General features: G+C 35.3%; 1 protein-coding gene across 1 annotated transcript; it reads left to right on the top strand.

Moving 5' to 3' along the window:
- Window positions 1-453: 453 nt before the first annotated feature.
- On the top strand, window positions 454-16149 carry LOC145661673 (methyl farnesoate epoxidase-like). The gene is made up of 4 exons (XM_081727000.1): window positions 454-535; window positions 6366-6614; window positions 10298-10716; window positions 16030-16149. Exons 1-4 carry the CDS (start codon window positions 454-456, stop codon window positions 16147-16149), a joined length of 870 nt encoding a protein of 289 aa, XP_081583126.1.
- Window positions 16150-23578: the final 7429 nt, after the last annotated feature.

Below are 23578 nucleotides of genomic sequence, written 5' to 3' on the forward strand. Positions count from 1 at the left end.
AGCTGAGAATGCCCATGACATGAAAATGCCCATATATGCATTCTATAATAATACACATATTCTTACAGGAACAAAAATCTATCCATATCATGGAAGTATCTGTTAATCGAAGTTCAACTGTATAAGCTATTTTAGTTTATATACATACAGCAATTTTTTGAACATTCTACACTGAAGAAATAGTTATGACGCGACGGCGAGGTTTTATCAAAGGCGATAGTTCGTTCCACGAGATTCTGGCCAGGCGAGATTTCATGCCGTGAGGTTTTGGACGGCAATGTTTTGCCCAGGTGAGATTTTGGCCAAGAGACTTTGGGGGCCATGTTTCGGCCACGCGAGACCGTGGCCCGCGAGGTTGTGGATGCGATGTTTTGTACCCAAACCGTGTTACATTTTAAATTTCTCTTTCAGATCGGATTTTGATTTGCCCTTAAGCTTTAAGAAAATTTCAAGATGATTACTTGGACCTTAGCCTTTGGTATCATTGGACTGGTTATATTCTTAAATAAATCTAAGCCAAAGAGACAACCTCCAGGTAAGATATCCTATTTCACATCACAATTTAATTTTTGGTTATTTTTGAAGTTTTCTTTTTCTTTATATAAACATAGACAATATTACTTTTTAAAGGAAGACCTGAATTTTGAAAATACCTGTAATATTCGAACCAGGATGTTTCGAAACTACATCGACAACGTTTTGGAGATGATTCCTGAGACCAAGATAAGTCAAAAGGTATAGAGCAGCCTGAATGCACAAATACTTCCTTTCGGAGTTATAAGCTGCCGAAAATATGAAAAAATGAACGGTAAAGGTCCACAGCTCCAAAACGATGGGATCTACCATAGTTGGGTCAAGACTTCACTTAGTCCTATCCAAATTCTATGTTTCAGAATCGCGCGGTACTTCCGCAACAACTTTTATACAGGTAGTTTGTGAGTACTTCAAATTATATGCCCGTAGCCAAACCCCTTCTATAAAAATTGTTGCGTGAGTACCTCGGAACTCTGAGACATGGATTTTTGGATAAGGCACATATTACTTCCTCAGTAAAGTCTTGACCCAACTACAGTAGGTCCCATAATTTTAGAGATACGGACCTTTAAAGTTCATTTCTTTAACGTTTTCGGCAGCTGATTACTCCGAAAGGAAGCATTTATGCACCCAGGTTGGTCTATAATTTTCGTCTTATCTTGATGTCGGGAATCACCTCCTAACGTTGTCGGTGTCGTTTTGAAACACCCTGTATATGTATATGTGTCTTCTTATTATGACATCCATTCTGTGTAGTGTTACTCATTCCCTTCATACAGTCAACTCGTATGTTGTATGTTTAGTTTTATCTTTTTATTTTTCATGACAAATATTGCCATTATGAGAGAAGGGATTTCTCTACCTCTTTAATAAGAATAACGTCAGTTGTGAAGATTTAAACTAAAATAGTTTTTACTTTTAAATCAAAACTTAGAGAGAGCTTGATAGTTTTTTTTTCAATATAAGGATTTTAAATTCCGTAAGTGATTTTAGACTGTATGTTTTCGCTGATTCATGTGTTACAAAAACTTGCAAAATGAAACGGTATGTGATTCCTTAGATGCCACTAAAATAATCATACTAGCAGTAGTGATTATTCATGCATTTCAGTTAAGCAAATGGGTAATAATAGGGCACATATACGTTAATAAAATGGATTAATATAGCTAGATTTTCCAAATCATGCCCATTTATATAATTCAAAATAACTCCCACACATCCCAGTAGTGACTACTATCATGCTCATCAGGTCTCATTAGCCTAATATCGTATTTGAAGCACACTAAAAGCTGTAAAATCAGAGAAGGACAAAGTACTTTCACCAAGATTTGTGGTAAAATACAGATGAACGTGCATGAATATAGTTGTTATTTGATAGCTTTAATTTGTCACTGAACTTCCCTGCAAATTGCAATATCTACTTACCTGTATCTATAGTAATTATATCTACTCTTTATGATCAATCTAAATAACACAAAGTAAAATACAGTGTAATCATTTCATGGTTGAGGAACACTTCTTGAAGTAGGGATTTCAATTCAGAATATATAGAATGAAGAACTCGAATCACCCTTTGGTCTACCATAACCATTTTTATATTAGTCGATACCTAAATTGTGGGTCAAACCAAGACATTATGGGCCTCATGTAGAGTCGTTCTAACGTATGATTAGCGTCATACTAAAGGCCTGACTACTGCAAGAAACATGTTAGTCGAACTCTTAAGTATGGCACTAATCACACGTCAGAACGACTCTGCATAAGGCCCAATATGTTCCATATACATGTATACCTATTTTGAGCAACTTACGTTATTCTAGCTAGGTAACTAAATATATTGATTTACATTTTAGCCGTGTGTAGGCACACAACACTATAAGTAAATATCTGAATAATATCATAACATTGCTCTCCTGCCAACTAGTTAAGAACAAACTTAATACTCTATTCACATCTCAGTAGGTTATCTGAAGCCTAAAGAATTGAAATTTACAAGGTGGAAAGTTAGAGCTCTCACAAAGAGAAAACAGACTTTGGTAAATGAACTTCGGGGACATCTTTCGCGAAGTAGTAGTGCACTTTTAGCGTTAATATTACAAACTGGGGGAGCGCAATAGCCAGAAATAGCCTAGAGAAAGCGTCATAAAGTTTTCGACTTCCCGCATATATGGTACGAGGCGTAAATATTATGAAGTGACGCCGTTCAGAGTGAGAAACATTTATGACTCACGTGCAAAGGTCCCACTCAAATCAGTCATTAACAATAAACTGGCCATTTTTAAGTACAAATAAAATATTAATCTTCCATATGTGTATAATGCATAAAACAGTAGAAATGTTCAAATCAGTTGTAAAACCTTTCAATATTCAATGTTAACTAGCAACGAAATGTAACAAATTCCGTAAATATATTGATATCACGGTTACCATAGTCGCTATGTAAAAATGTTCATGACGATTCGTGTATATTTCTGTGGAAATCCCCTTTGTCTATAGAGTATATCCAGTATTCCCAAAGACAATTTCCCCCCTCATCCTCCTTGCAATTCGCACACTATCCACAGATATAGACAAGAGGCGTCAAGAACATTTTTTACCTAACGACTATGGTAACCATAATATAACTCGTGGTATCAATATATCTAAAAAATAAGTTATATTTTGTAGTTAGTTAACATCGAACATTGAAAGGTTTTACAACTGATTTCAACATTTCTATTGTTTTATGCATTATAAACATATGGGGGATTAATTAATATTTTATTTGAAGTTACAAACAACTACTTTATGTGTAAAAGCAAAAAAAAAAAAAAAAAAAAACGACTCTAGTGGGAAACGACCTTCGCACTTGAGTAATAGATGCTCTTCACTCTGTCAAGCCGTCACTTGATAACTTTGCGCCTCGTATTATATATTCCGCGTGTCGAAAATTTCATGACGCTTTATGTAGGTTATTTCTTTCTATTGCACTCTCTCAGTTTGTAATATTAACACTTGAAAAGTGCACTGCTACCTCGCGAAGGTTGGTCCCGAATTTCATTTACCAAAGTCTGCTTTCTCCTTGTTAGAAATAATATTAAACGAACAATATAGAATAAAAAGCCTTGGGTAGGAGAATGATTGAATTAAGTGAATATTTTTCTAAGTAATAGAGAATTTATCAGCTCAGTGAAAGAGCGCTTTTAGAAAAATACTTATACATTAGGATATCCTTTCGATTATTAAGGTTTGTTGTGCGAAACAGTGGCCGTTTCTGACCAAAAAGACGTCTGATTTTTTCAGATATTTTGGAGGTCGTTTACGTGGCGCGCATCGACCTGGAAGTTTTCATAGTAATTTGGGTATGGAACATACACAACAATTTGCTATGAGGCATGTGAATGACAGTCAGAAATTTTGGGATAGTTTCATATGGTCAGATGAGACAAAAATAAACTTATTTGTCTCAGATGGCATCAGAAGAGTGTGGAGAAAAGCGTTCTCCTACACGGGTCATTCAGATGCCTCTTAGCAAACATACATCTAAGAACACGATTTCTCTTGCTAACATATGGCCTTTTCTTACTCTTCTACATGGTAGCCGTTTCTCCGGTGCTCCCTACGGATTGTATGAATGGACACTTTCTATTGTTAGACGAAGTTGTGGTACACTAATTTTAGGATTTATTTTCATTTCATTCACAATCATTCGTTCATCTCTCTCGTTTAGTTTCTTTTCTGGCTTCCCGCGCGGTAAATATCTGGTTGGGCCGTTGTATTTAAATTTGTTCACAATGTACTGGATAGTTGAATGGAATTTGATCACAATTTTTCCTATGTTCCTAAGTGACTTAACTTCTATAGCAAGGTTTGCAATCACTTTCTTCAAGTCCTACTTAACTCCTTTCGACGCCCCATTTTCATCAAAGACGATTTAGAGCGTAAACTACGGTGTGCTGTCGTCTTTCGTAATGCACTCTGTGCCTCCAGAGGGGGACTACGTAGCAAGCTTAGAGACATCAAGAAAAGATGCCACCCTTCTGAAAACATAGTTGGTGTATGAATAAGTATGTTGGGCGGAAAAGGTAGCTTTTTGTTCTTTTCATTATTTGTAGGGTTTGCATCATACTTTTGATTCGTAGTTTTCATATATTTGTGCTTGTGATGTTTCCTTACAACAAAATAAAGTATTTACTTTTTGGCGGTTACAGAGCAATTTCCCCAGTATATTCACACTGTACGTACAATTGCCGAGTTCCTAATTTGACGAGGTTCATGAGATACTCGATTCTGCGGATGAATTATGACTCCTACTTCTCCCTCAGGATCTACATTTTCATTAAAGTAATACGATGAAAATCCTGTTTGAGGTAGGTACGCAAGAATTGTTTCTAATTGGTGTAGTCACTGATTACCAACAATATCACTGTCTTTATTATAATCTGGAATATGGTTCATCTCCGTACGTTCCATCTGAAAACGGTCCAACTAAAATTACTCTTAGATAAAAATATATAAGTGTATAGAAATATAAAAAAATACAATGGAATATCGTATTTTCTTCCGACTCATGTCACTGTGCAAAATTCCATCATAGTCGGGAAAAGATTTAAATTAAGATGGCAAAAGGAGATACTGTCCTCACGGTCAGCTTCGCACGGTCAAACTAAAATTATTCTTAGTTAAAAATATATAAATATATAGTAATATATTAAAGTAGCAATGTAATATTGTATTCTCATCTGACTTCTGTCAGCACGCAAGATTTCATCTTTATATGACGTCGGAAAATGAATTAAAGTTAAAATATGGGACACGATCCGTCTCCATACAGTCCAAGTAAAATTATTATTAGTTAAAAACATATTAATGTATATTAATATAATGAAAATTAAAAAGGGATATTGTATTGTCATCTGACTCTTGTCGCTGTGTTAAATTCCGTCATTGTATAACGTCGAAAAACGAGTCCTATTAAAGTTACAAAATTTGATCTTTCGGTTGAACCATTGGAAATTAAAGAAAAACATAATAATATGTAGCCTTTGGTACAAGTCATTTGAATCTGAGTTCAGGGGTTTTCAAAGTAATATGGATGACCTACTGTTTTAAATGAGGTTATATACTCACGTACGAAAGTAAGCTCTTTTTCTATGAGGCATTTTTAGTATGTAAAATTCGGGTAGAAAGTCTAATTGAAAATCTACTTTCGTTTTCCAAGATACTGACCCTATTTGTTTGTAGATTTTTGAAGAAGTTTTCAGATTCTTAACTTCTACGATATCATGAAATTGGGATTACACTTTTGTTTAGAGATGTACAATAAGTGTTTTTTTTTTTTTTTTAGTTTATATAGCATAGTTATATCAGTCACTGCTTAATTTTAGTCTGGTTTAAAGTATACTGTACGGATCAATAACAATCATTAATCTTTCGTCTATTTAGAAATTTGCCAGACACTTGACACATTTTCTTGCATTTGGAAACTGAAGACGAAACAAAAGCGTAGCATGTTTTACGATTATAGTTTAGCCTTCATCAGACAACATTACTGACAAGTTTGTAAGGTAGGCTAGTGTCTGCACGTGGCTCGAGAAACGCCGGAGGGCTGCCCTAAAGAAATTCAGGCAGCGCTGATCCAAACCTAAGGAATTCCAATATATGGGCATCTTATTATAACAATTGCAGTCCTATCCTGATTTTTATTTTATCCAATATATGGGCATCGTATTATAACAATTGCAGTCCTATCCAGATTTTTATTTTATCCAATATATGGACATCTTATTATAACAATTGCAGTCCTATCCTGATTTTTATCTTAAAATTTCTGTATTTATTTTTGTTTTCAGAACCCCTATCACTTCCTTTGGTGGGCAATTTCTTGTATATAGTGTTTATTTGGTCACGATTTCGCTCCTGGAAACTAATGTTTACTCATATATCAAAGAAATATGGTCCAATTTTCACTTTTAATCAGTGTGGACTTAAACAGGTTGTTATCTCCGAAAAAGCAGCAGTGACCAATGTATTAACCAGCAAATGTACCCAAGGCCGTCCAATGATGCCAATTTTAAAATATGCATATTCCGGAGCCGGAGGTAAGATCGTTATTACGACCTAAATAGTTATGCTTATAAATTTGATGTAATTTATTTATTTATTTATTTTTGCTGTTCATCGTAGCAATCAATAGGAAGCAAATAAGAGGTTTGCAATCAGGAGACATAGTCTATAAGCCTCTGTTACTAAACCTTCAGGGAGGATTTAATCATTCATAATTGATGGATAATTATGAATGATTTCTCCCTGAAGGTTTAGGCACTGAGAACTCATTGGCTGATGCCACACGCCGATTCGGGTGACGCGGATTATAGATGTTGCATACCACAATAGCATAGGCAATAGAGAGCTCTGTGAGAAGTGAAAACCTTACTAAATTGTTGATCATTTTATGCTTATGTATAAAATTCTTTATTGATGCTAGCGTAGCTTAGCTTTTACCATTCATCTCTATCGGCGTTTCTGAGTTTGTCCGTTCATCTATTAGATTATAACTCTCCTAAATTTGTTATATGCCTTGTTTTAACTTGCAAAAATAACCGTATTGTTTAGGGATGCAATTTGACAATGGTAGGGGCATATAATGGGATAAAATCTATCCCCATGTTGCAGGGGCGGATCCAGAGGGGGGCGATCGCCCTTCCCCACAAAAGGAAACTTTCTTATTTTATATATAAATAAAACCCATCCCAGAGTTTTTAGCTCTTAAAGTAGCAGTATTACAACCCACCGACTCTCCCAGAAGTCCGTCCTGGATCCTCCCCTGGAAGTTTGAACATACTCAGTTATACTATACATGCAACACAATTTTCAAATAAAAACTAACTTGAAAGATATTCGATTGTGACTTATCTTTCTGGTATTGTAAATATCCTGGCAGCTTTTAGTTAAAATCTACTAAGAACTAAATGGCGAATTCACCCCACCTTAATTAAGAAAAAAAACATGTTCCATGATAACTTACATTTAAAATGTTCGATTTAGATGCAGTACATTGTAGATTTTCTTTGAAGCTTCCCTATTATCTCCTCTTTTCCGAGTTAGAGTCAGTGAAGAATAAAGTAGTCGATTTATCCTCCTTACTCCTTTGCCATTAATATTCCATGACAAGATTTACAAAATTCATTCTGTTTTGATATAGGCTAATATTATACATATTTTCTTTGAGTCTTTTTTTGTAACCTCCACTGTTTGAGATGAAAATCAATCAAGAATGAGCGATGAATTTAGATGCATGATGTGGTTGATTATTCCCCCCATTAAAATATAACCGAAATATTTTTCGTAAAAATAGTAAATATTCACGGAATACTGCGCATACGTTTTTGGGACTTCACAATCATTCACATTACTTGGAGTTAAAATTAATCAATAAGAAGACAGTGCATGTATACCCCGGATCAAAAAAATATTCTATGATAACTTTCATAAGTATAATTAAACTTGGATACATTACAGTATATGGTTTATTGACGCAATTCCCGTTGTTTGTTATTGAAGTAAATTCAAATAAGCACTCAATTACGCCTCCCCAAAACTTAAAACATTCATGATAACTGTGGTAGAAATTACAATTTCGTGGTAATATATATATATTTTGAAGATTTTCAATTCTTTCAATTGCTCATAGTTAAAATACTCCAACAGTGAGAGAACGCATTATTTCTAATAATACAAAATATGTTTATAGTTAAAATGCTCCAATAATGAGAGAACGCATTCTTTCTAATTATACAAAGTATATTACATTTTTAGTGAATATCCCTTTCCGGATTCCGGCTTTTTGGGCTATTTTTTAGACTTTCAGTCAAGCAGCTACTGTATCGTCCCTATTTATCCTAGGATCATGGTTCATGCCTCATTCTCTTCAGAATAAGGCTGGCTTTCAAATGGTACCACTTGCATGCTCATACCATATACGGGAAGTGGGGAAAATGATGTCAAAGGAAAATTTCGGCGGGAAAATTTTTTCTCGCACTTTGGCCCCCCCTGGAACGGCCCTGTGTGAACGTAGCCATCTAAAAAAACTTGATAAATAGTACTTGGTATACTGAATGTGTGTGCCAAATTTCAGGTTTCCATCTTGAATACTAAGGGCGGGAGAAATTTTATCAAGAATTCCCACAATGCCCCAAATTACCACAAAACACTATGATCTCAGGAAAAAAATTTCCTGAGACATCCCTAATTACCCTAGGGTCATGTTTCGCCCATCATCCTCTTCAGAATAGAACTGCCTTTCAGGCGGTACCATTCGCATGTCTCCATCATGTATCTAAGGCGGGAAATTCCCGAAAAAAGGCTTTTTTCTCTAAATTTCCCTTTTTTCAACTTTTAGCCCCTCTGGACCCTCCTGTTTTAACGCAGAAATGTGAAAAAAAGTCTGTTAAATACTACTCGGTGGACTGAATGTTTGTGCACAATTTCAATCTTCTAGGTGCTAAAATAAGTCCGCCATAAAATATATATACCGACAATGCCCCATATTACCCTATACAGAAGTATATTTTGATAAAAATTCACTGAGACGTCCCTAATTATCCTAGAATAATAATTCAACCGTCATTCTCTTCAGAATAGAACTGCCTTTCAGACGGCATGACTCACGTTTCTCCATTATGTATGTGAGGCGGGAAAATCCTGAAAAACGGGATTTTTTGGTCTAAAAATCCCGTTTTTCAACTTTTTTACCCTCTGGCCCCCCCTGTTTTAATGCAGAGATCTGAAAAAAATCTGATAAATACTACTAGGAGGGCTGAATGTTTATGCAAAATTTCAATCTTCTAGGTGCAAAAGTAAGCCCGCCAAAAAATACCGACCATGTCCCATTTTTCCCTATATAGAAGTATATTTTTATAAATTCCCTGAGACATCTCTAATTACCCTAGGATAATGATTTGACCGTCATTCTCTTCAGAATGGAACTGCCTTTCAGACGGTATGACTCACGTGTCCCCATCATGTATGTGAGGCGGGAAAATCCTGAAAAACGGGATTTTTTGGGTAAAAATATCCCTTTTTTCAACCCTTTGCCCCTCTGGTTCCCCCCTGTTTTAACTTACAAATCTGAAAAAAAATCTGGTAAATACTAGTCGGTGGTCTGAATGTTTGTGCAAAATTTCAATCTTCTACGTGCAAAAATAAGCCCGCCAAAAATATTGAACACGGGCTTAATAAATGAAAAAATAAATTTTAGACTTATGACGTCATCACCTCCTATGTCTTCACTCAGGAAGGTCTGTAACCATACGTAATGTCTTCTACAATGCCTCTGGACTTGAAAAACAAAAACAAAAACAAAAACAAAAAAAAAACGGACGAAAAAGCTCAAATAGAAGAGATATAACGCAATGTACCATGAAAAATGCGTATGGTACAAATTGAACCATAAAATCTCCAAAAGGATATTTGTTTGAGGCACTCAGATTTCCATAGAATGCGGCGGCGGCGTGTGTTTTGTTACAGATTAGAGACATCTCCTGATGTATGAGGTTGAAGTTAGTTGGATCGTTCGGTTCAACTAACTTCGGTTCAACAATGCACAGTTTTAGTGATGACAAATATATTCCAGTATCACTACTTTTAGTACTAAAACTATGAATCAATAAACTACATTAATATGAGCTTAAATTGTTAGTTTTACATGTATAAATCATAATCTTTGAAAACAACTAGATTATGCTCATTGTCATTAATACTACCTCTATTTAATTTACAACAGGAATTATTTTCACCAGTGGGGACCTCTGGTGGAAGCACAGAAAGGTATCTATGACATTTTTGAAAGAGTTTGGTTTTGGAAAGAGGAGCATGGAATCAGTGATTGTTGAAGAGTGCGAATACTTTGTTGAAAGTGTAAAAATGAAGATTGTGCACCCAGGAACGGCGGTAGTTCAAATGGAAGAAATATTTAATGCGCCTGTACTAAACACCGTATGGAAAATGACAGCAGGACATAGGTTCAATTACAACGATTCTGTTTTACTGGAAATGATTCAAAGTCTTTCTGAAATGGAAGAGAGAATGACTGGGTCAGGAATGGTTCTCAATGTGTTTCCTTCACTTCGTTTTGTAGCACCTAATTTCACAGGATACAATGCACAAGTAAAAATGCGTATTTTGATTGCTACGTATATTAAGGTAAATTATGCGTTATTTAAGGTTTTTGTAGTGTCTTTCTTCTTGTATACTGTAATGTTTGATAGAGTCAAATGATAGACCGGGTGTCTTTTCCCCTTCACCAAGTTTTATTACAAAATATAATATAATAAATACAAGTGTCTCTAATTCAATGTCTCTTCCTCAATGACCAAGTGAAGGAATACTAAATGTTTTGCCGGGTGCCCCTTCCACTCATGGCGGTTTCCAGAACACTTTGGCAGGTTGTAGGTTAGACTTGGATTATAAGTTCAAGATGGATCCCTAGCCCAGTGCGACATAGGGTAAGGAAGAGGTGCTCCTAGTCCACAGCGACATAGGAAGGTAAAGGTTAGGCGATCAGTTGGTCGACTGATACTGGGTCCCTCGGTGGTCCTTTTATTTGTCCTCCTCGGGTCCTTCCGTGAGGTCCGTCTGCTTTCGGTGTTCCTCGATGTCTTCCGTGTTGGCCTGTTGTCTGCTAGGTTGTTTGTAATCATTAGCACGTGTTGAGCTGGCACGTGCATCTGTTGTGATGTGGGGATCCTTGCAATACATTTATCCAATTCCTCCATTTTTAACCAACTTCAAGAAAAGGAGGAGATTCTTAATTCGACCCATTTATCTATCTATCTATCTATCTATCTATCTATCTATCTATCTATCTATCTATCTATCTATCTATCTATACGTATAAACAGATGTATGAGTATGTGCAGATATATGATTAAGAGAATTCAGGTACGCCTGGTGGTATTTCAACTAAACTTGGCACATGTAGGACTTACAATAAAAAATATACTGTGCTGACAAGACATCGGTAGCACTACTACGGGTGGGTAGGAAGGGGGGACATAAAAAGTAATCGTAAACGACTGATATTATTGTCAAAGTCATAATTTTCACGGTCACTGAGATGAATGACAACACTTCCCGATGCCATTTATGTCCAAGTTAAGATGGGATGAGAAAGGGTGAAAAACAATACGTCCAGAAAGGCTGAGATGATGCCGAATCCATATTTTGTTGGGTCGGGAAAATCACTGACCCATTTGAAATGACTTCGAAATATTGATAGTATCATCTCAAGCTGAATTTTTGTCATACCGCTTTGATTAAAGAGTGTATCCTAAGGGAGTGGGTTTTTCCAAAATTTATGCCAAAAGTAGATATCTAAAGGATTTTTATCATTACCTTTTCATTAAAATGGTTATATTAATGTGGAAGAATGCTTAAATAGGCCTATACTTCTGAATGTATTCTTCCCGTACGAATAACGTGAATTTTACCTAGTGAGAAATAACATGTAAATAATATATGAAGTAGTGTAAAACGCAAATAGAAACTTATATAATTGTGACTAAAAAAGTATTAAAAATGAAATAAAAAAGAGCTTTACAATGATTTCCTTAAAACCAGTGCTAAAAAGTAAAAAAATAAAATAAAGTAAAATAAAATAAAATAAAAACGAAAACGAAAACGAAATCTTTCAGTTTAACATGCGACGATTATGCCCTTTAGGCTAAGAGAAAGACATGATTAAAGCAAAGTGAATGATGATGGAAGAATCGGTGGAATGAGAATTTGGGAGGAAACTCGATAAAACCCACGGACACAACCTTACTGGGCCGGAGATCAAATCAACGACTCCACACATCAAAGCTAAGCGCTATTTAACTGAGTCACTGTGCTCTCAAATAAAAGAATAAAAAATAATCATACTAAAGAGAAATAAAAATTATTTCCAAGAGAACTACTTTAAAAAAAACTAAATTCTATTTATACATAACTAAATAGAAATGCAGGGGAGGCGCTCTCATAAACTTCTATATACAATACTGTGTGTGTCTATCATTAGATTTTGAGTTGAATTGAATTGAAAAAGGTTTTATTTAAGTGGGCGAGGTTCAGCAAGTTGCTGCTCTACCACCTAACCCTTGTCAAGGAAACCACATTCAGTTATACAAACAACAGTTATACAAATACATTCACTGGTACTTTTAACAACACACAGAAACCACATGGATACAAACAGGAAAAGGAATACAAACCAGGGGTGGATCCAGGGGAGCGATCGAGGCCATCGCCTTTCCCCCCAGAAAACGTTCTTATTTTATATATAAATAAAACCCATCCCACAGTTTGGAGCTCTTTAAAGTAGCTCTAAGTAGCAGTATAACAACCCATCGTCCCTCCTCCGGAAGTCCGTCAAGGACGGGTCAAGAACCGATTTATAACATAGAGACAATAAGGAATGCTTATCATTGACAATGTAGGGAGGAGATGATGAAATATTTCTACAATGCATGATTATTTAATAATAATAATAATAAAAGGTGTAGCAAGTAAAGTCTGATGTCATTTACGTAATTGAAGGATAGAATACAAATCATGGGTAGCTGAACTCAAATTTTGTTGACCTGAGTCAATATGATTTTAATACTTTCTTGTAGGAATTACTACATTTGGTAAAGTATTCCATGACCTCGAGGCTAATACTGAAAATGTCGCAGTGGTTTGCTTGAGTGTATGGTGTGGAATCTCAAACATATTTCTTTTTCGTGTTAAGTGAATTGAATTGAATTGAATTTCAGTTTAGCGTCCCTTTCAGCAGCGAGGCTATGTAAGACGTGGACCTACTGATTAACGTGGAATCCGAACCACATGAGCTCCCGCCGGGAATCGAACCCGGGTCTCCCGCGTCAAGGGCGCGTACGCTAACCGCTTAGCCACGGAGGAGCTCTTCGTGTTAAGTGAGTCTGAATAGTTGACCTAGCAGTGAGTTTCCTGTATGAATACACGGGACATGTTTTTTTAAAAGAATTCTGTAGCCTAAATGAGCGAGCGTCATCTTCTGGACCAGGGGCGTCATTTCAGACTTTGCTTGAGGGGGGCAAGAGCACCAACGACATAAGACTTTCGCGTTTTGTACTAGTATATTAGTATACAACCATTTAAAGTATATGTTTTCCTCAAAGTCTTGGGGAGGGGGCAATTGCCCCCTCCTGCCCTCCCTAAATGACGCCCCTGTTCTGGACATTGTCAGCACAGCATGCTATTGTTATTCAGAATAGGCAAAATGTGATCGAATTTTAGTATATTGTAACAGAAGCGGATGCATGAGTTTTGCACCTTTTGAATCAGAACAGCATTGTGTTTTGTAACAAATGAGCCATATACAACATCACAATAATCAAACAAACACAGTATCAGTGTTTAGGTTAGAAGTAGCGTTATCTTCGGACAGACAATCTCGTATTTTTTGTACAAGTGTATTTTCGCATAGAAATGAGTTATCAAATTTTCTACACACGTAAATCTTCAGCCGATTTACGGAGCCGTTTTATCGTTCAAGAGGGATTTCTGGGAGTCAATTATATGCAATTCTTAAAGAACGATTACAAGTATGCAACCAACAATACGTATTTGTTTTACGGGATTATATAACACGAGATGATAAATACCTGAGCAACGGAATGGTTGTGGGGACATTCCTTTGACTTCCTCCTTACCTTTTAAAAAATCCACATTATAAATTACATCCAGGGAAGGTGGGTGCTTGCAGCAAGTGTAGGTATTATACATTGATTTTCTTATAGTTTTGCATAAACATGATTTATTTATTTTAAAGTTTTTTTTTTGAAAACTTTTTTGTACCCCCTAGTATAATGTTTTACTTTAAGGAAAGCATGTTTTAAAGAACTATTTTTTTATTAGTTTAACGTCCTACAATTATGTCCTTTAGGGTAAATGAAATGGATTAACACTCTCCCAGCGAAAATACTAGAAATAACGCTTCTAACGAACATAGGGTTATTTTTGACCATCAATATTTTAATTGCTTTCTTTAAAAAAAGGAAAACATAGTATTATTACTAGTTTCCCAATTAACTTAAAGCGGATACCAGTGATGAGCATATTGGTCTTCAGTGGAGGATCTAGAAGGTAAAATTTAGGTGTGGGGGGGGGAGGACTCCCAAAACCCAGACTATAATAGCTTCAGTACTTTCGTCTTGCTGTCTAATCAGTTCACGAAATATCTCATCTGAAGTTTTCAAAAACTTTTGCTCGGACATTATTACCGCACAGAGAACAGGCGCGCACAGTTACGTTCTTCGCCTGCACGAGTGAAACTGGACTAAAATGTTTGATATTTCCTCTGACAGGCAGTGTTACCAGTTCATGAAGGGAAATTTCCCATCCGTAGACTTGAAATTTTCCAATATGATTCAATGTTTCCCGCAAATAAATAATAATGTACTCAAACATACCCAAATATGCATATATATATATATATATATATATATATATATATATATATATATATATATATAAAATTGTACCATATGTTTGCATTGGTACATATTTTCAAGAAAATTATCTCGTATCCTATATATTTGGAAGGAAATATCCCCTCATTCCCGCCATTGATATCAATTTCCCGTTTTGTGGGAATTTTTCCTACCTGGCAACACTGCTGACATATTGGAGCATGCTAAGGGAGAGAGTAAAGAAATGATCATGCAGAGTAATAAAAATGACAACAAATCGGACGATGTGAGGTAGACAAGACATAAAATATCCTTCAAGTAAACAGCGAAGACCGCGTCATTCAAGACCCAAACAAAAAATTGTTTATTTGTGGTTGACAAATAAATAATGCTAGGGTAATAGAAATGCTACTGCATGGTACGTATGTTAAAAGAAGCATACCTAAGCCGATGACCGGAAAAAGGAAGAAGAAATAGGTAAAAAAAAAAGTTAAAACATTTATGGGTACAAAATGACCCGATTTCCGTTGAGTGAGTGTAAATAAAAATGACTTATTATGAAAGTAATTTTATGGTCTCTCATTGAGAATTGAACTATGCGCACTAAGGATACACGCTCTAGCCACTAAACCAGCAAAAATGGCCTTATAAATGTTTGTATAAGTACCTTTTTATCTTTAATTTAGCATTGTGGAATTTAGGACACAAATATATATATATATATATATATATATATATATATATATATATATATATATATATATATATATATATATATATATATATATATATATATGCCAATCTAACTTTCAGAATTGTAATAACACTAAATATTGTTATTTATAGATGCAAGATTTCTAAAATATAAGTTATTCCCTCCCTTGAAATGTCTGGCGGTGGACAAATCAAATATATAGTAAATCCTTTTTGGGTATGATCTCTTGCCTTTGGAACAACTAATAAAACTAAAAAAAAAAAACTTTTTTAAAAGTTTATTAAATACTTTCCGTGTCAGAAACTTATAATTCAATTTATGTAATTTCAGAAACAAATTGAGTATCATCGAGAACTATCTGGGAATGGCTGTAAACGAGATCTCATAAATAGTTTACTGAACGCAAGTAAAGAAGATCCTGATATAACAGGTATAGTTATCCATGTATAATCATTAGACTTCGGATTTTTGCATATTTGCATGTTTTATTCCTGATGTGATATTGATATGCTCTTTAAACAGAAATTCGTTACAGCTGTTTTGGGGTAAAATAGCTGAGTTTTATAGTGCATATATTTGCATATTTCGGAGGTGAGTGCATGTTTATATCGTTCCTGCATATAAATGCATATTTAAAGGAACGACAAAATTGATAATTTTTAACGACCAACAACGTTCCTCAAAAATGGAATTTCAAGTTTCTAATATAAATAGATTCAAGTTCTTTAAGTGGTTCATTGTTGTCGGTTTAGAACACTAGCGTGCGCAGGACATTCGGAATGTGGGTACCAGATCTAAAGTACCACCACATGGAATGTCGTCCTCCCCCCTTTCCCCTAAGAAAAGATAGCGTCATTGCACCCGACGCTGCGTCGGCGACGCACGGCACACATGCAGACGGGAAATAATTTACACGTAATCTCTTCTCAGTTTGTAATAATTCTACATAAAAAAACTTTGTCTAATGGGGTGCCATGGCTCCCACGTTGCGCACGCCTATGATTTAGAATATCTTCCAAAGTCTGTGAAAGAAAAATAAGAAAAGGGCGAGTGATTCATCCTCCACAGAATTTATTCTTGATGGTACAAAAGTGTTCACAAATTCGACACAAATCTGAGCTAATTAAAATTCGAATTTGAAGATGTTGCCGTACAGATGATCGAAATAGCCGAAATTTTGAAATGGTCCTTCCTCGTTTATTTGAATGGTACAAATTCTTTTTTTGGATGCACAAAAATTGGACAAAATTCTGAGAAAGTTAAAATTCGAATTTGAAGATGTCGCACTACAGGTGATCGAAGTGGCCAACATTTTGAAATAGCCCTCCTTTGTTGATTTGAATGGAACAATTTCTTTTGATGGTACAAATGTGTATGGAAATTTGACAAAATTCCAATTCGAATCCAAAATTCTGAGCTAATTAGAATTCGAATTCGAAGATGTCGCATTACAGGTAATCGAAGTGGCTAAATTTAGAAATGATTCTCTCTCATTTTAATGATACAAAATGTTTTGTTACTAGTAATTTAATGCACAAAAATTGAACAAAATTGTAAACTTGTTAAAGTTCGAATTTAGAGACGTCGCACTGCAGGTGATCGATCTGGCCAAATTTTGAAATGGCCCTCCCTCGTTTATTTGAATAGCACCAAAGCTTTTCTTGGTTGGACAAAAATGGACAAAATTCTGAGCTAGTTAAAATTAGAATTTGAAGATGTCGCACTACAGGTGATCAAAGTGGCCGAAATTTTGAAATGATCCCCCTCGTTTATTTGAATGGTACAAAATTTTTTCTTCGGTGGACAAAAATGGACGAAATTGGACAAAATACTGACCTAGTTAAAATTCCAATTTGAAGATGTCGCACTACAGGTGACCGAAGTGGCCAAATTTTGAAATCACCCTCCCTCGTTTATTTGAATGGTACAAAATGTTTTCTTGGGTGGACAAAAATGTTTAAAAAATGGACAAAATGCTGAGCTAGTAACAATTCGGGTTTGAAGACGTCGAAGTACAGGTGATCTAGGTGGCCAAATTTTGAAATGATCCTCCCTCGTTTATTTGAATGGTACAAAGTTTTTCTTGGGTGGACAAAAATGGACAAAATTCTGACCTACGGTAGTTAAAATTCAAATTTGAAGATGTCGCACTACAGGTGATCGAAGTGACAAAGCTCACTTGGCGCGAGTTGGGATCAAACCAGAAACCCCATGCACCAGAGGTGAACACTCTACCACTGAGCCACCGTGGCCCCTTTTGTTAATTTGAATGGTACATATTTTTTTCTTGGGTGGACAAAAAAAAGAGAAACATGTCGCACTACAACTAAATGGGCCTGAAAAATCTTGTAGAAGTTATCTTCTGAAACAATGGATTGAAGTTGAGAGACGTTAACAATTCAAGAAAAAAATATATTTTACAAAGTGTATGCTAAACAAGTAATATTTTCAAAAAGTAAGCAAGCTTTAAAGAAAAAGACATTTCTATTTCTCTCAACAGCAAAAGCTCAAACTTCAGAAGCGCTTAATTTTTTGGCCTTCTTATATTCTCATAGCAGTTTCAAGTCTGGTAAGGAGTTATACAACTATGAAACAACCCAGATTTGGCAGTTTTCATACTCGACAGAGTTCATCCCAAAAAATCGTTCAAAAATGTATTTCGGGAAGAAATGAACAACCCTTTTGAAAATGAGCATTACAATTAAAATATTTGCATTATAAAATCTAAAACTTGTTACAGCAGTTACTTTCTGAGATAAGTTCTCAAGTTTTTCTCAAGTTCTCAAGGAGTTTAGGAGACTATTAAAATAAAATCTTGTGCTGCTTTGGTACGCACTTCGGTCTCACGAAATGTATCGAAAACTTTAGCTTCTTCCCATTTGTGGTCCATGCCTCGCTCAAATCACTTTATTCCGTTTAAAGTATCAATATTATACATTGTAAATTATTGCAGTTTGAAACGGACAATGTTACGCTAGAAGAAAATATTAGATGCAATATTGGATTTACACAAAACTGGCTACAAAAAGTTATTTCAAGTTATTTATTTTTTTTAAAACAATAACAAGGTTTTCGAATAAAGGCTTTTAATGCAGTAAAAACTGCCTTCTACAGGTTCCGTATTAAACGGAAATTTATCTTAAATGGAAATATTTCACGGTCCCATGAATTTAAAGGTAAAAAAATAATGGCTATATTACCTTGATTAGACGAAACCTGTGTTGCAAATAACCGATGTTAAAATATACTTTTTAACGTAAATTTTCAAGTTCCCTAATGCAGCGTTTAGAAAAATTTTAGACATTCTGTGAGAAGTTAGGTATATGAACTACGTTGTCTGTAAAGGTCTTCGTTTACTTGTTACCCTACACATTTAACCTTTGGTCCACCGCCAAGTAAGGCCCTAGATACCGTGCAATTTAAATAGTAAATTCCAAATACCAATAACTCGTTCTCTAGATGGTCTAAATACATGGAACAAGGAGCATAATATACACAATAGATCAAAAGGGAGCCAAAAGTAGAGAGAGGAGCGCTGAAATGGGCATATCATCTACTTTTTGTCTTGACTCTTGAAGCCGTATGTAGGATTTTGTTGCCCACTGTAAGTTTTATGTGTATTAATTCGCAGCATAAATAAATACTGTAATTGAATACGGTAGGCCTATGTACAAGATTTTATTTTATCTCACTACGTCCATTACATATATGTACCTTATTTATTTTTCTCATAGATCTATCTTCGTTAACTTTAAAACCTTTAACGGAAATTTTTGCGAGTCCTGTTCAATTTCGCTAGGTAGGTTTTATTATGTGCTTATACCAGAAATGTTTATTTGCTTCTCTGAGTATATTTATTCTTTATTCACAGATACTTGACGTATTCTTTTTATTTGTACACACACACACACATATTATATATATATATATATATATATATATATATATATATATATATATATATATATATACAGGGTGATTCAAAATAAGTGTTACAAGCCAATATCTCGCGAACTACACATTAAATAATAAAAATATTGAGTCAATGTACAATACGGAGGGTCCTAAAAAAATGAGTCAAACACGAGGTTCCCCCCGCCCCTCATTTTGGGGGGAGCGGGGTGTACGTGAAATTTTCAAATGAGGACATAGGTCGAGTGATACTTCGTTCAAAAGAGCTTGGAAAATTGGACAATTTTTGTAGGAAACAATTTTTGATATAGGGCACCGTTTTAAGATGGCCCCCCAAAATGGTCCTGTATCAGATAAAATTTCCAGTACGATTAAATCAGAAACGGCTGAGTAGAAAACGATGAAACAAAAAATGAAAAAGGAAAATACTATAGGCAACGTGGAATGGTGTTGTCGAGGTGTCCCCAGGGTCCCCACAATGGGGCCCCGGGACCAACTTGAAAATTTCAAATGGGAATATAGATCGAGTGATACCTCGTTTGATAGATCGTGGAAAACCAAACAGCTCAGTACAAAATTTGTTTTGATTTCGGGCAAGCCTCTTTCAAACTGGCCGCTGCAAATGGTTCTCCATTCAGATACAAAGTGCAGTGTTCAAACTGAGTGTTACAAGCCCATATCCAGCGAACTATGCATCAAATAAGAAATATCTTAAGTCAATGTACAATACAGACAGGCCCAAAAAATCGGTCAAACTCAGGTCCTAATTTTGTACTAAGCTGTTTGGTATTTCACGATCTATCAAAGAAGGTATCACGCGCCCTATGTTGCCATTTGAAAATTCCACGTACACCCCTCCCTCCAAAATCGGGGCGGAGAAACCTTGTGTTTAACTAATATTTTAGGCCGTCTGTATGGTACGTTGACTCTTAACACTTTTCTTATTTGATGCATAGTTCGCGGGATATTGGTGTGTAACACTCAATTTGAACACTGCGCTTTGTATCTGAATGTGAAACCATTTTCGGCGGCCATTTTGGAACAGGCTTGCCCGAAATCAAAACAAATTTTGTACTAAGCTGTTTGGTTTTCCACGATCTATCAAACAAGGTATCACTCAACCTATTTTCCCATTTGAAATTTTCAAGTTGGTCCCGGGGCCTCATGATGGGAGCCCTGGGGACACAGCGACAATACCATTCCACGTTGCCAATGGCTTTTTCCTTTTTCATTTTTTTGTTTCACCGTTTTCTACTCAGCCGTTTCTGATTTTATAGTACTGGAATTTTTATCTGATACAGGACCATTTTGCGGGTCATCTTGAAAACGGTGCCCCATATCAAAAATTTTTTCCTACAAAAATTTTTCAATTTTCCAAGCTCTTTCTAACGAAGTATCACTCGACCTATGTTCCCATTTGAAAATTTCACGTACACCCCGCTGCCCCAAAATGGGTGGGGGCAGAGGGAACTTCGTGTTTGACTCATTTTTAGGCCTCTCTGTATTGTACATTGACTCTTAATATTTTACTTATTTGATGTGTAGTTCGCGAGATATTGGGATATTGGCTTGTAACACTTATTTTGACCTACCCTGTATATTGTATATACATTAACTAGATGTATTTTGATTTTCACTTTCTGACTGTGAGCTGTTTGAACTAAAAAAAAAAAAAAAAAAAAGAAAAGAAAAGAAAAAAAAACCTAATGTATTTCAGAAGCCTTAGACGATTGCGGAGCTAAAAACATTAAAAGCGACCTTGCATTTATCAATTTCAGTTCAATTTCAAAGATCATAACGAGATTAAAAGAGCGATGATTAGTACTTTGTAGCGCATTTGAGCTGTTTGATTCAATAACGAAACAGACACCACCAAATCTAAATCTAATCGGACAAGCATTTCTTCGAAACGCACAGTCAATAGGCGCGAAAAGTCCTGGCATAAAATTCTTATCTAGTGTAAATAAAGTGTTCTTGGGAACAACGACGCACGAATTTCAGATTTATCGGCAAGTTTCTTTTGACTGATAAATGCAGGTTTTTGCCAGAAAACAGCGAAAATTATAGTTGTGTATTGTAGCATGAATGCATCATAGTTATATACCAAGTATATGTAGTTCAAGTAATACAACTTTTTTCTCTAAAGTAATAAAATTCCTCATTTAACTTTAGCTTCTGATTCGTGCATATTATAATTTTTAGTGCATATCTGCATATTTTCAGTGCATATTTTCGTGATTTTTAGCGCATATTTGCATGCATATTTTGCCGTTTTTTAGTGCATATCGATCCGAAGTCTAATAATCATATGAAGAGTTTGACTTTATTTATTTACCTACATATTTATGTGTTTATTTTAAAAGAATGATGAGATATACTTCCATGATCTATTAAAACATATATTCCTGCGTTCGAAAGAAACAAACAAACGATTCAGGTTTTAGCGGGAAAAATAGAATTCCTGGACAAAACAGCAGAGAGAATTTGTGTTGATAATCATAATTGTATAACGTTAAAATTGAAAATAAAATAAAGAAAATGTGATCCGTCAATATTTTTGTCGACTTCTGGCCATATACTATATATTCAGTCAATTCAGCATATTGAGGGTGATTAGTAATTAAATTTACAGTATATGTTGAATTTTTCATTTCATATTGATAATACTATATAGTAAACAACGCTCAAAGTTGAAGATTCCACACGATAATGATAAAATGATAAAGGAAATTATCATTTTATCATTATCGCAGGACAATTTTTACTTATGAGAAAATGATTTTAGAGGCGATTGCTCCAGGTAGGTTTTGAAGGAAGGTTTTATTGCAAACAATTACTGTTAGGGATGTGTGATTGCTGCGTTAATTGGAGGAAAACTGTTTCCTTATAAACAGAACTGTATTTCCATAGGTAGAAGTTCATCCATGGATACACGAGTTAAATAATAATCGTATTTAATTTATTATATACATAATACGTTGAGTAACAGCTATAAATCAATTTAAGAAATATATGAATATTAATTGTAGACTAATATAGTTCACTAAATGTAGCCTATAACTTGAATCTCTTGTTTCACTTGCTCGTTTGTTTGTTGCTTTGTTTATAATTGAAACACGAAATGAATGTAGGGGAAAAGGGGGTAATGACACGCGATTTTTTTTTTTAAATTGCTCAGAACAGCAATGAGAGAGCACCATGGAATCTAATGAATAGTGCTATACATACCTACGTATTTTTTCTATGGAATAACTTGTAATTACTCTCCGTTATAAGATAGCAGACAGAAATTTGAAACCTTACACTGCGTGCAGTTACTGTACCCTGCAGTTGAGGGTAATAGCACGCAACAGTGGAGTTCTTAGTTAAATTCGTGTCTAAAGTTCCTTATGATGATATTCTCTAAACATATTTGCTTTCTTCGCTCTTCTCTATTGCAGAAGAGCCTGCTGTTAGAATTCTGAGCTTTGGTACTTTCCCTTCTCTTCACTGAAGTCTAGGAATGGTTTTTGTCTAGGAATGGGAGAAATTGCTGTTAACGGGAGTATTGCGGAAATTTTTTCGGAATTGGTGACTTCCCATGATGGTCCAGCGACTGAGGTTCGGAAACGTCACTAAATTTTTGTTTCGTCGAGTTAATTACATCATGAGAAAGGTCTGCTTCCATATTCTTCTCAGTCTGACTACAGCACTGATCACTTGCAGCAAAACCAGCATCTATAAAAACTTCTGGATTCATGGGGAACGTATCACATCTTTCAAAGCCTGATGAGGCACTTTTAATCACTCGCACTCTTATGTTCATGCGTACTATTACCCCAAATGAGACCATCTTGATTTTTTTGTTCTTGATTGGCATGCGTAAATATTATAACAAAATACTAACCCTGTATTTATTCTAAATTGACTATTCATACATACTGACTACAAAAATGCCGTACCCCAGAAGTATGTTTGAACTTAACCA

Source organism: Thermobia domestica, chromosome 10 (assembly GCF_964235325.1).
Source record: "Thermobia domestica chromosome 10, izTheDome1.hap1.1, whole genome shotgun sequence".
NCBI lineage: Eukaryota > Metazoa > Arthropoda > Insecta > Zygentoma > Lepismatidae > Thermobia > Thermobia domestica.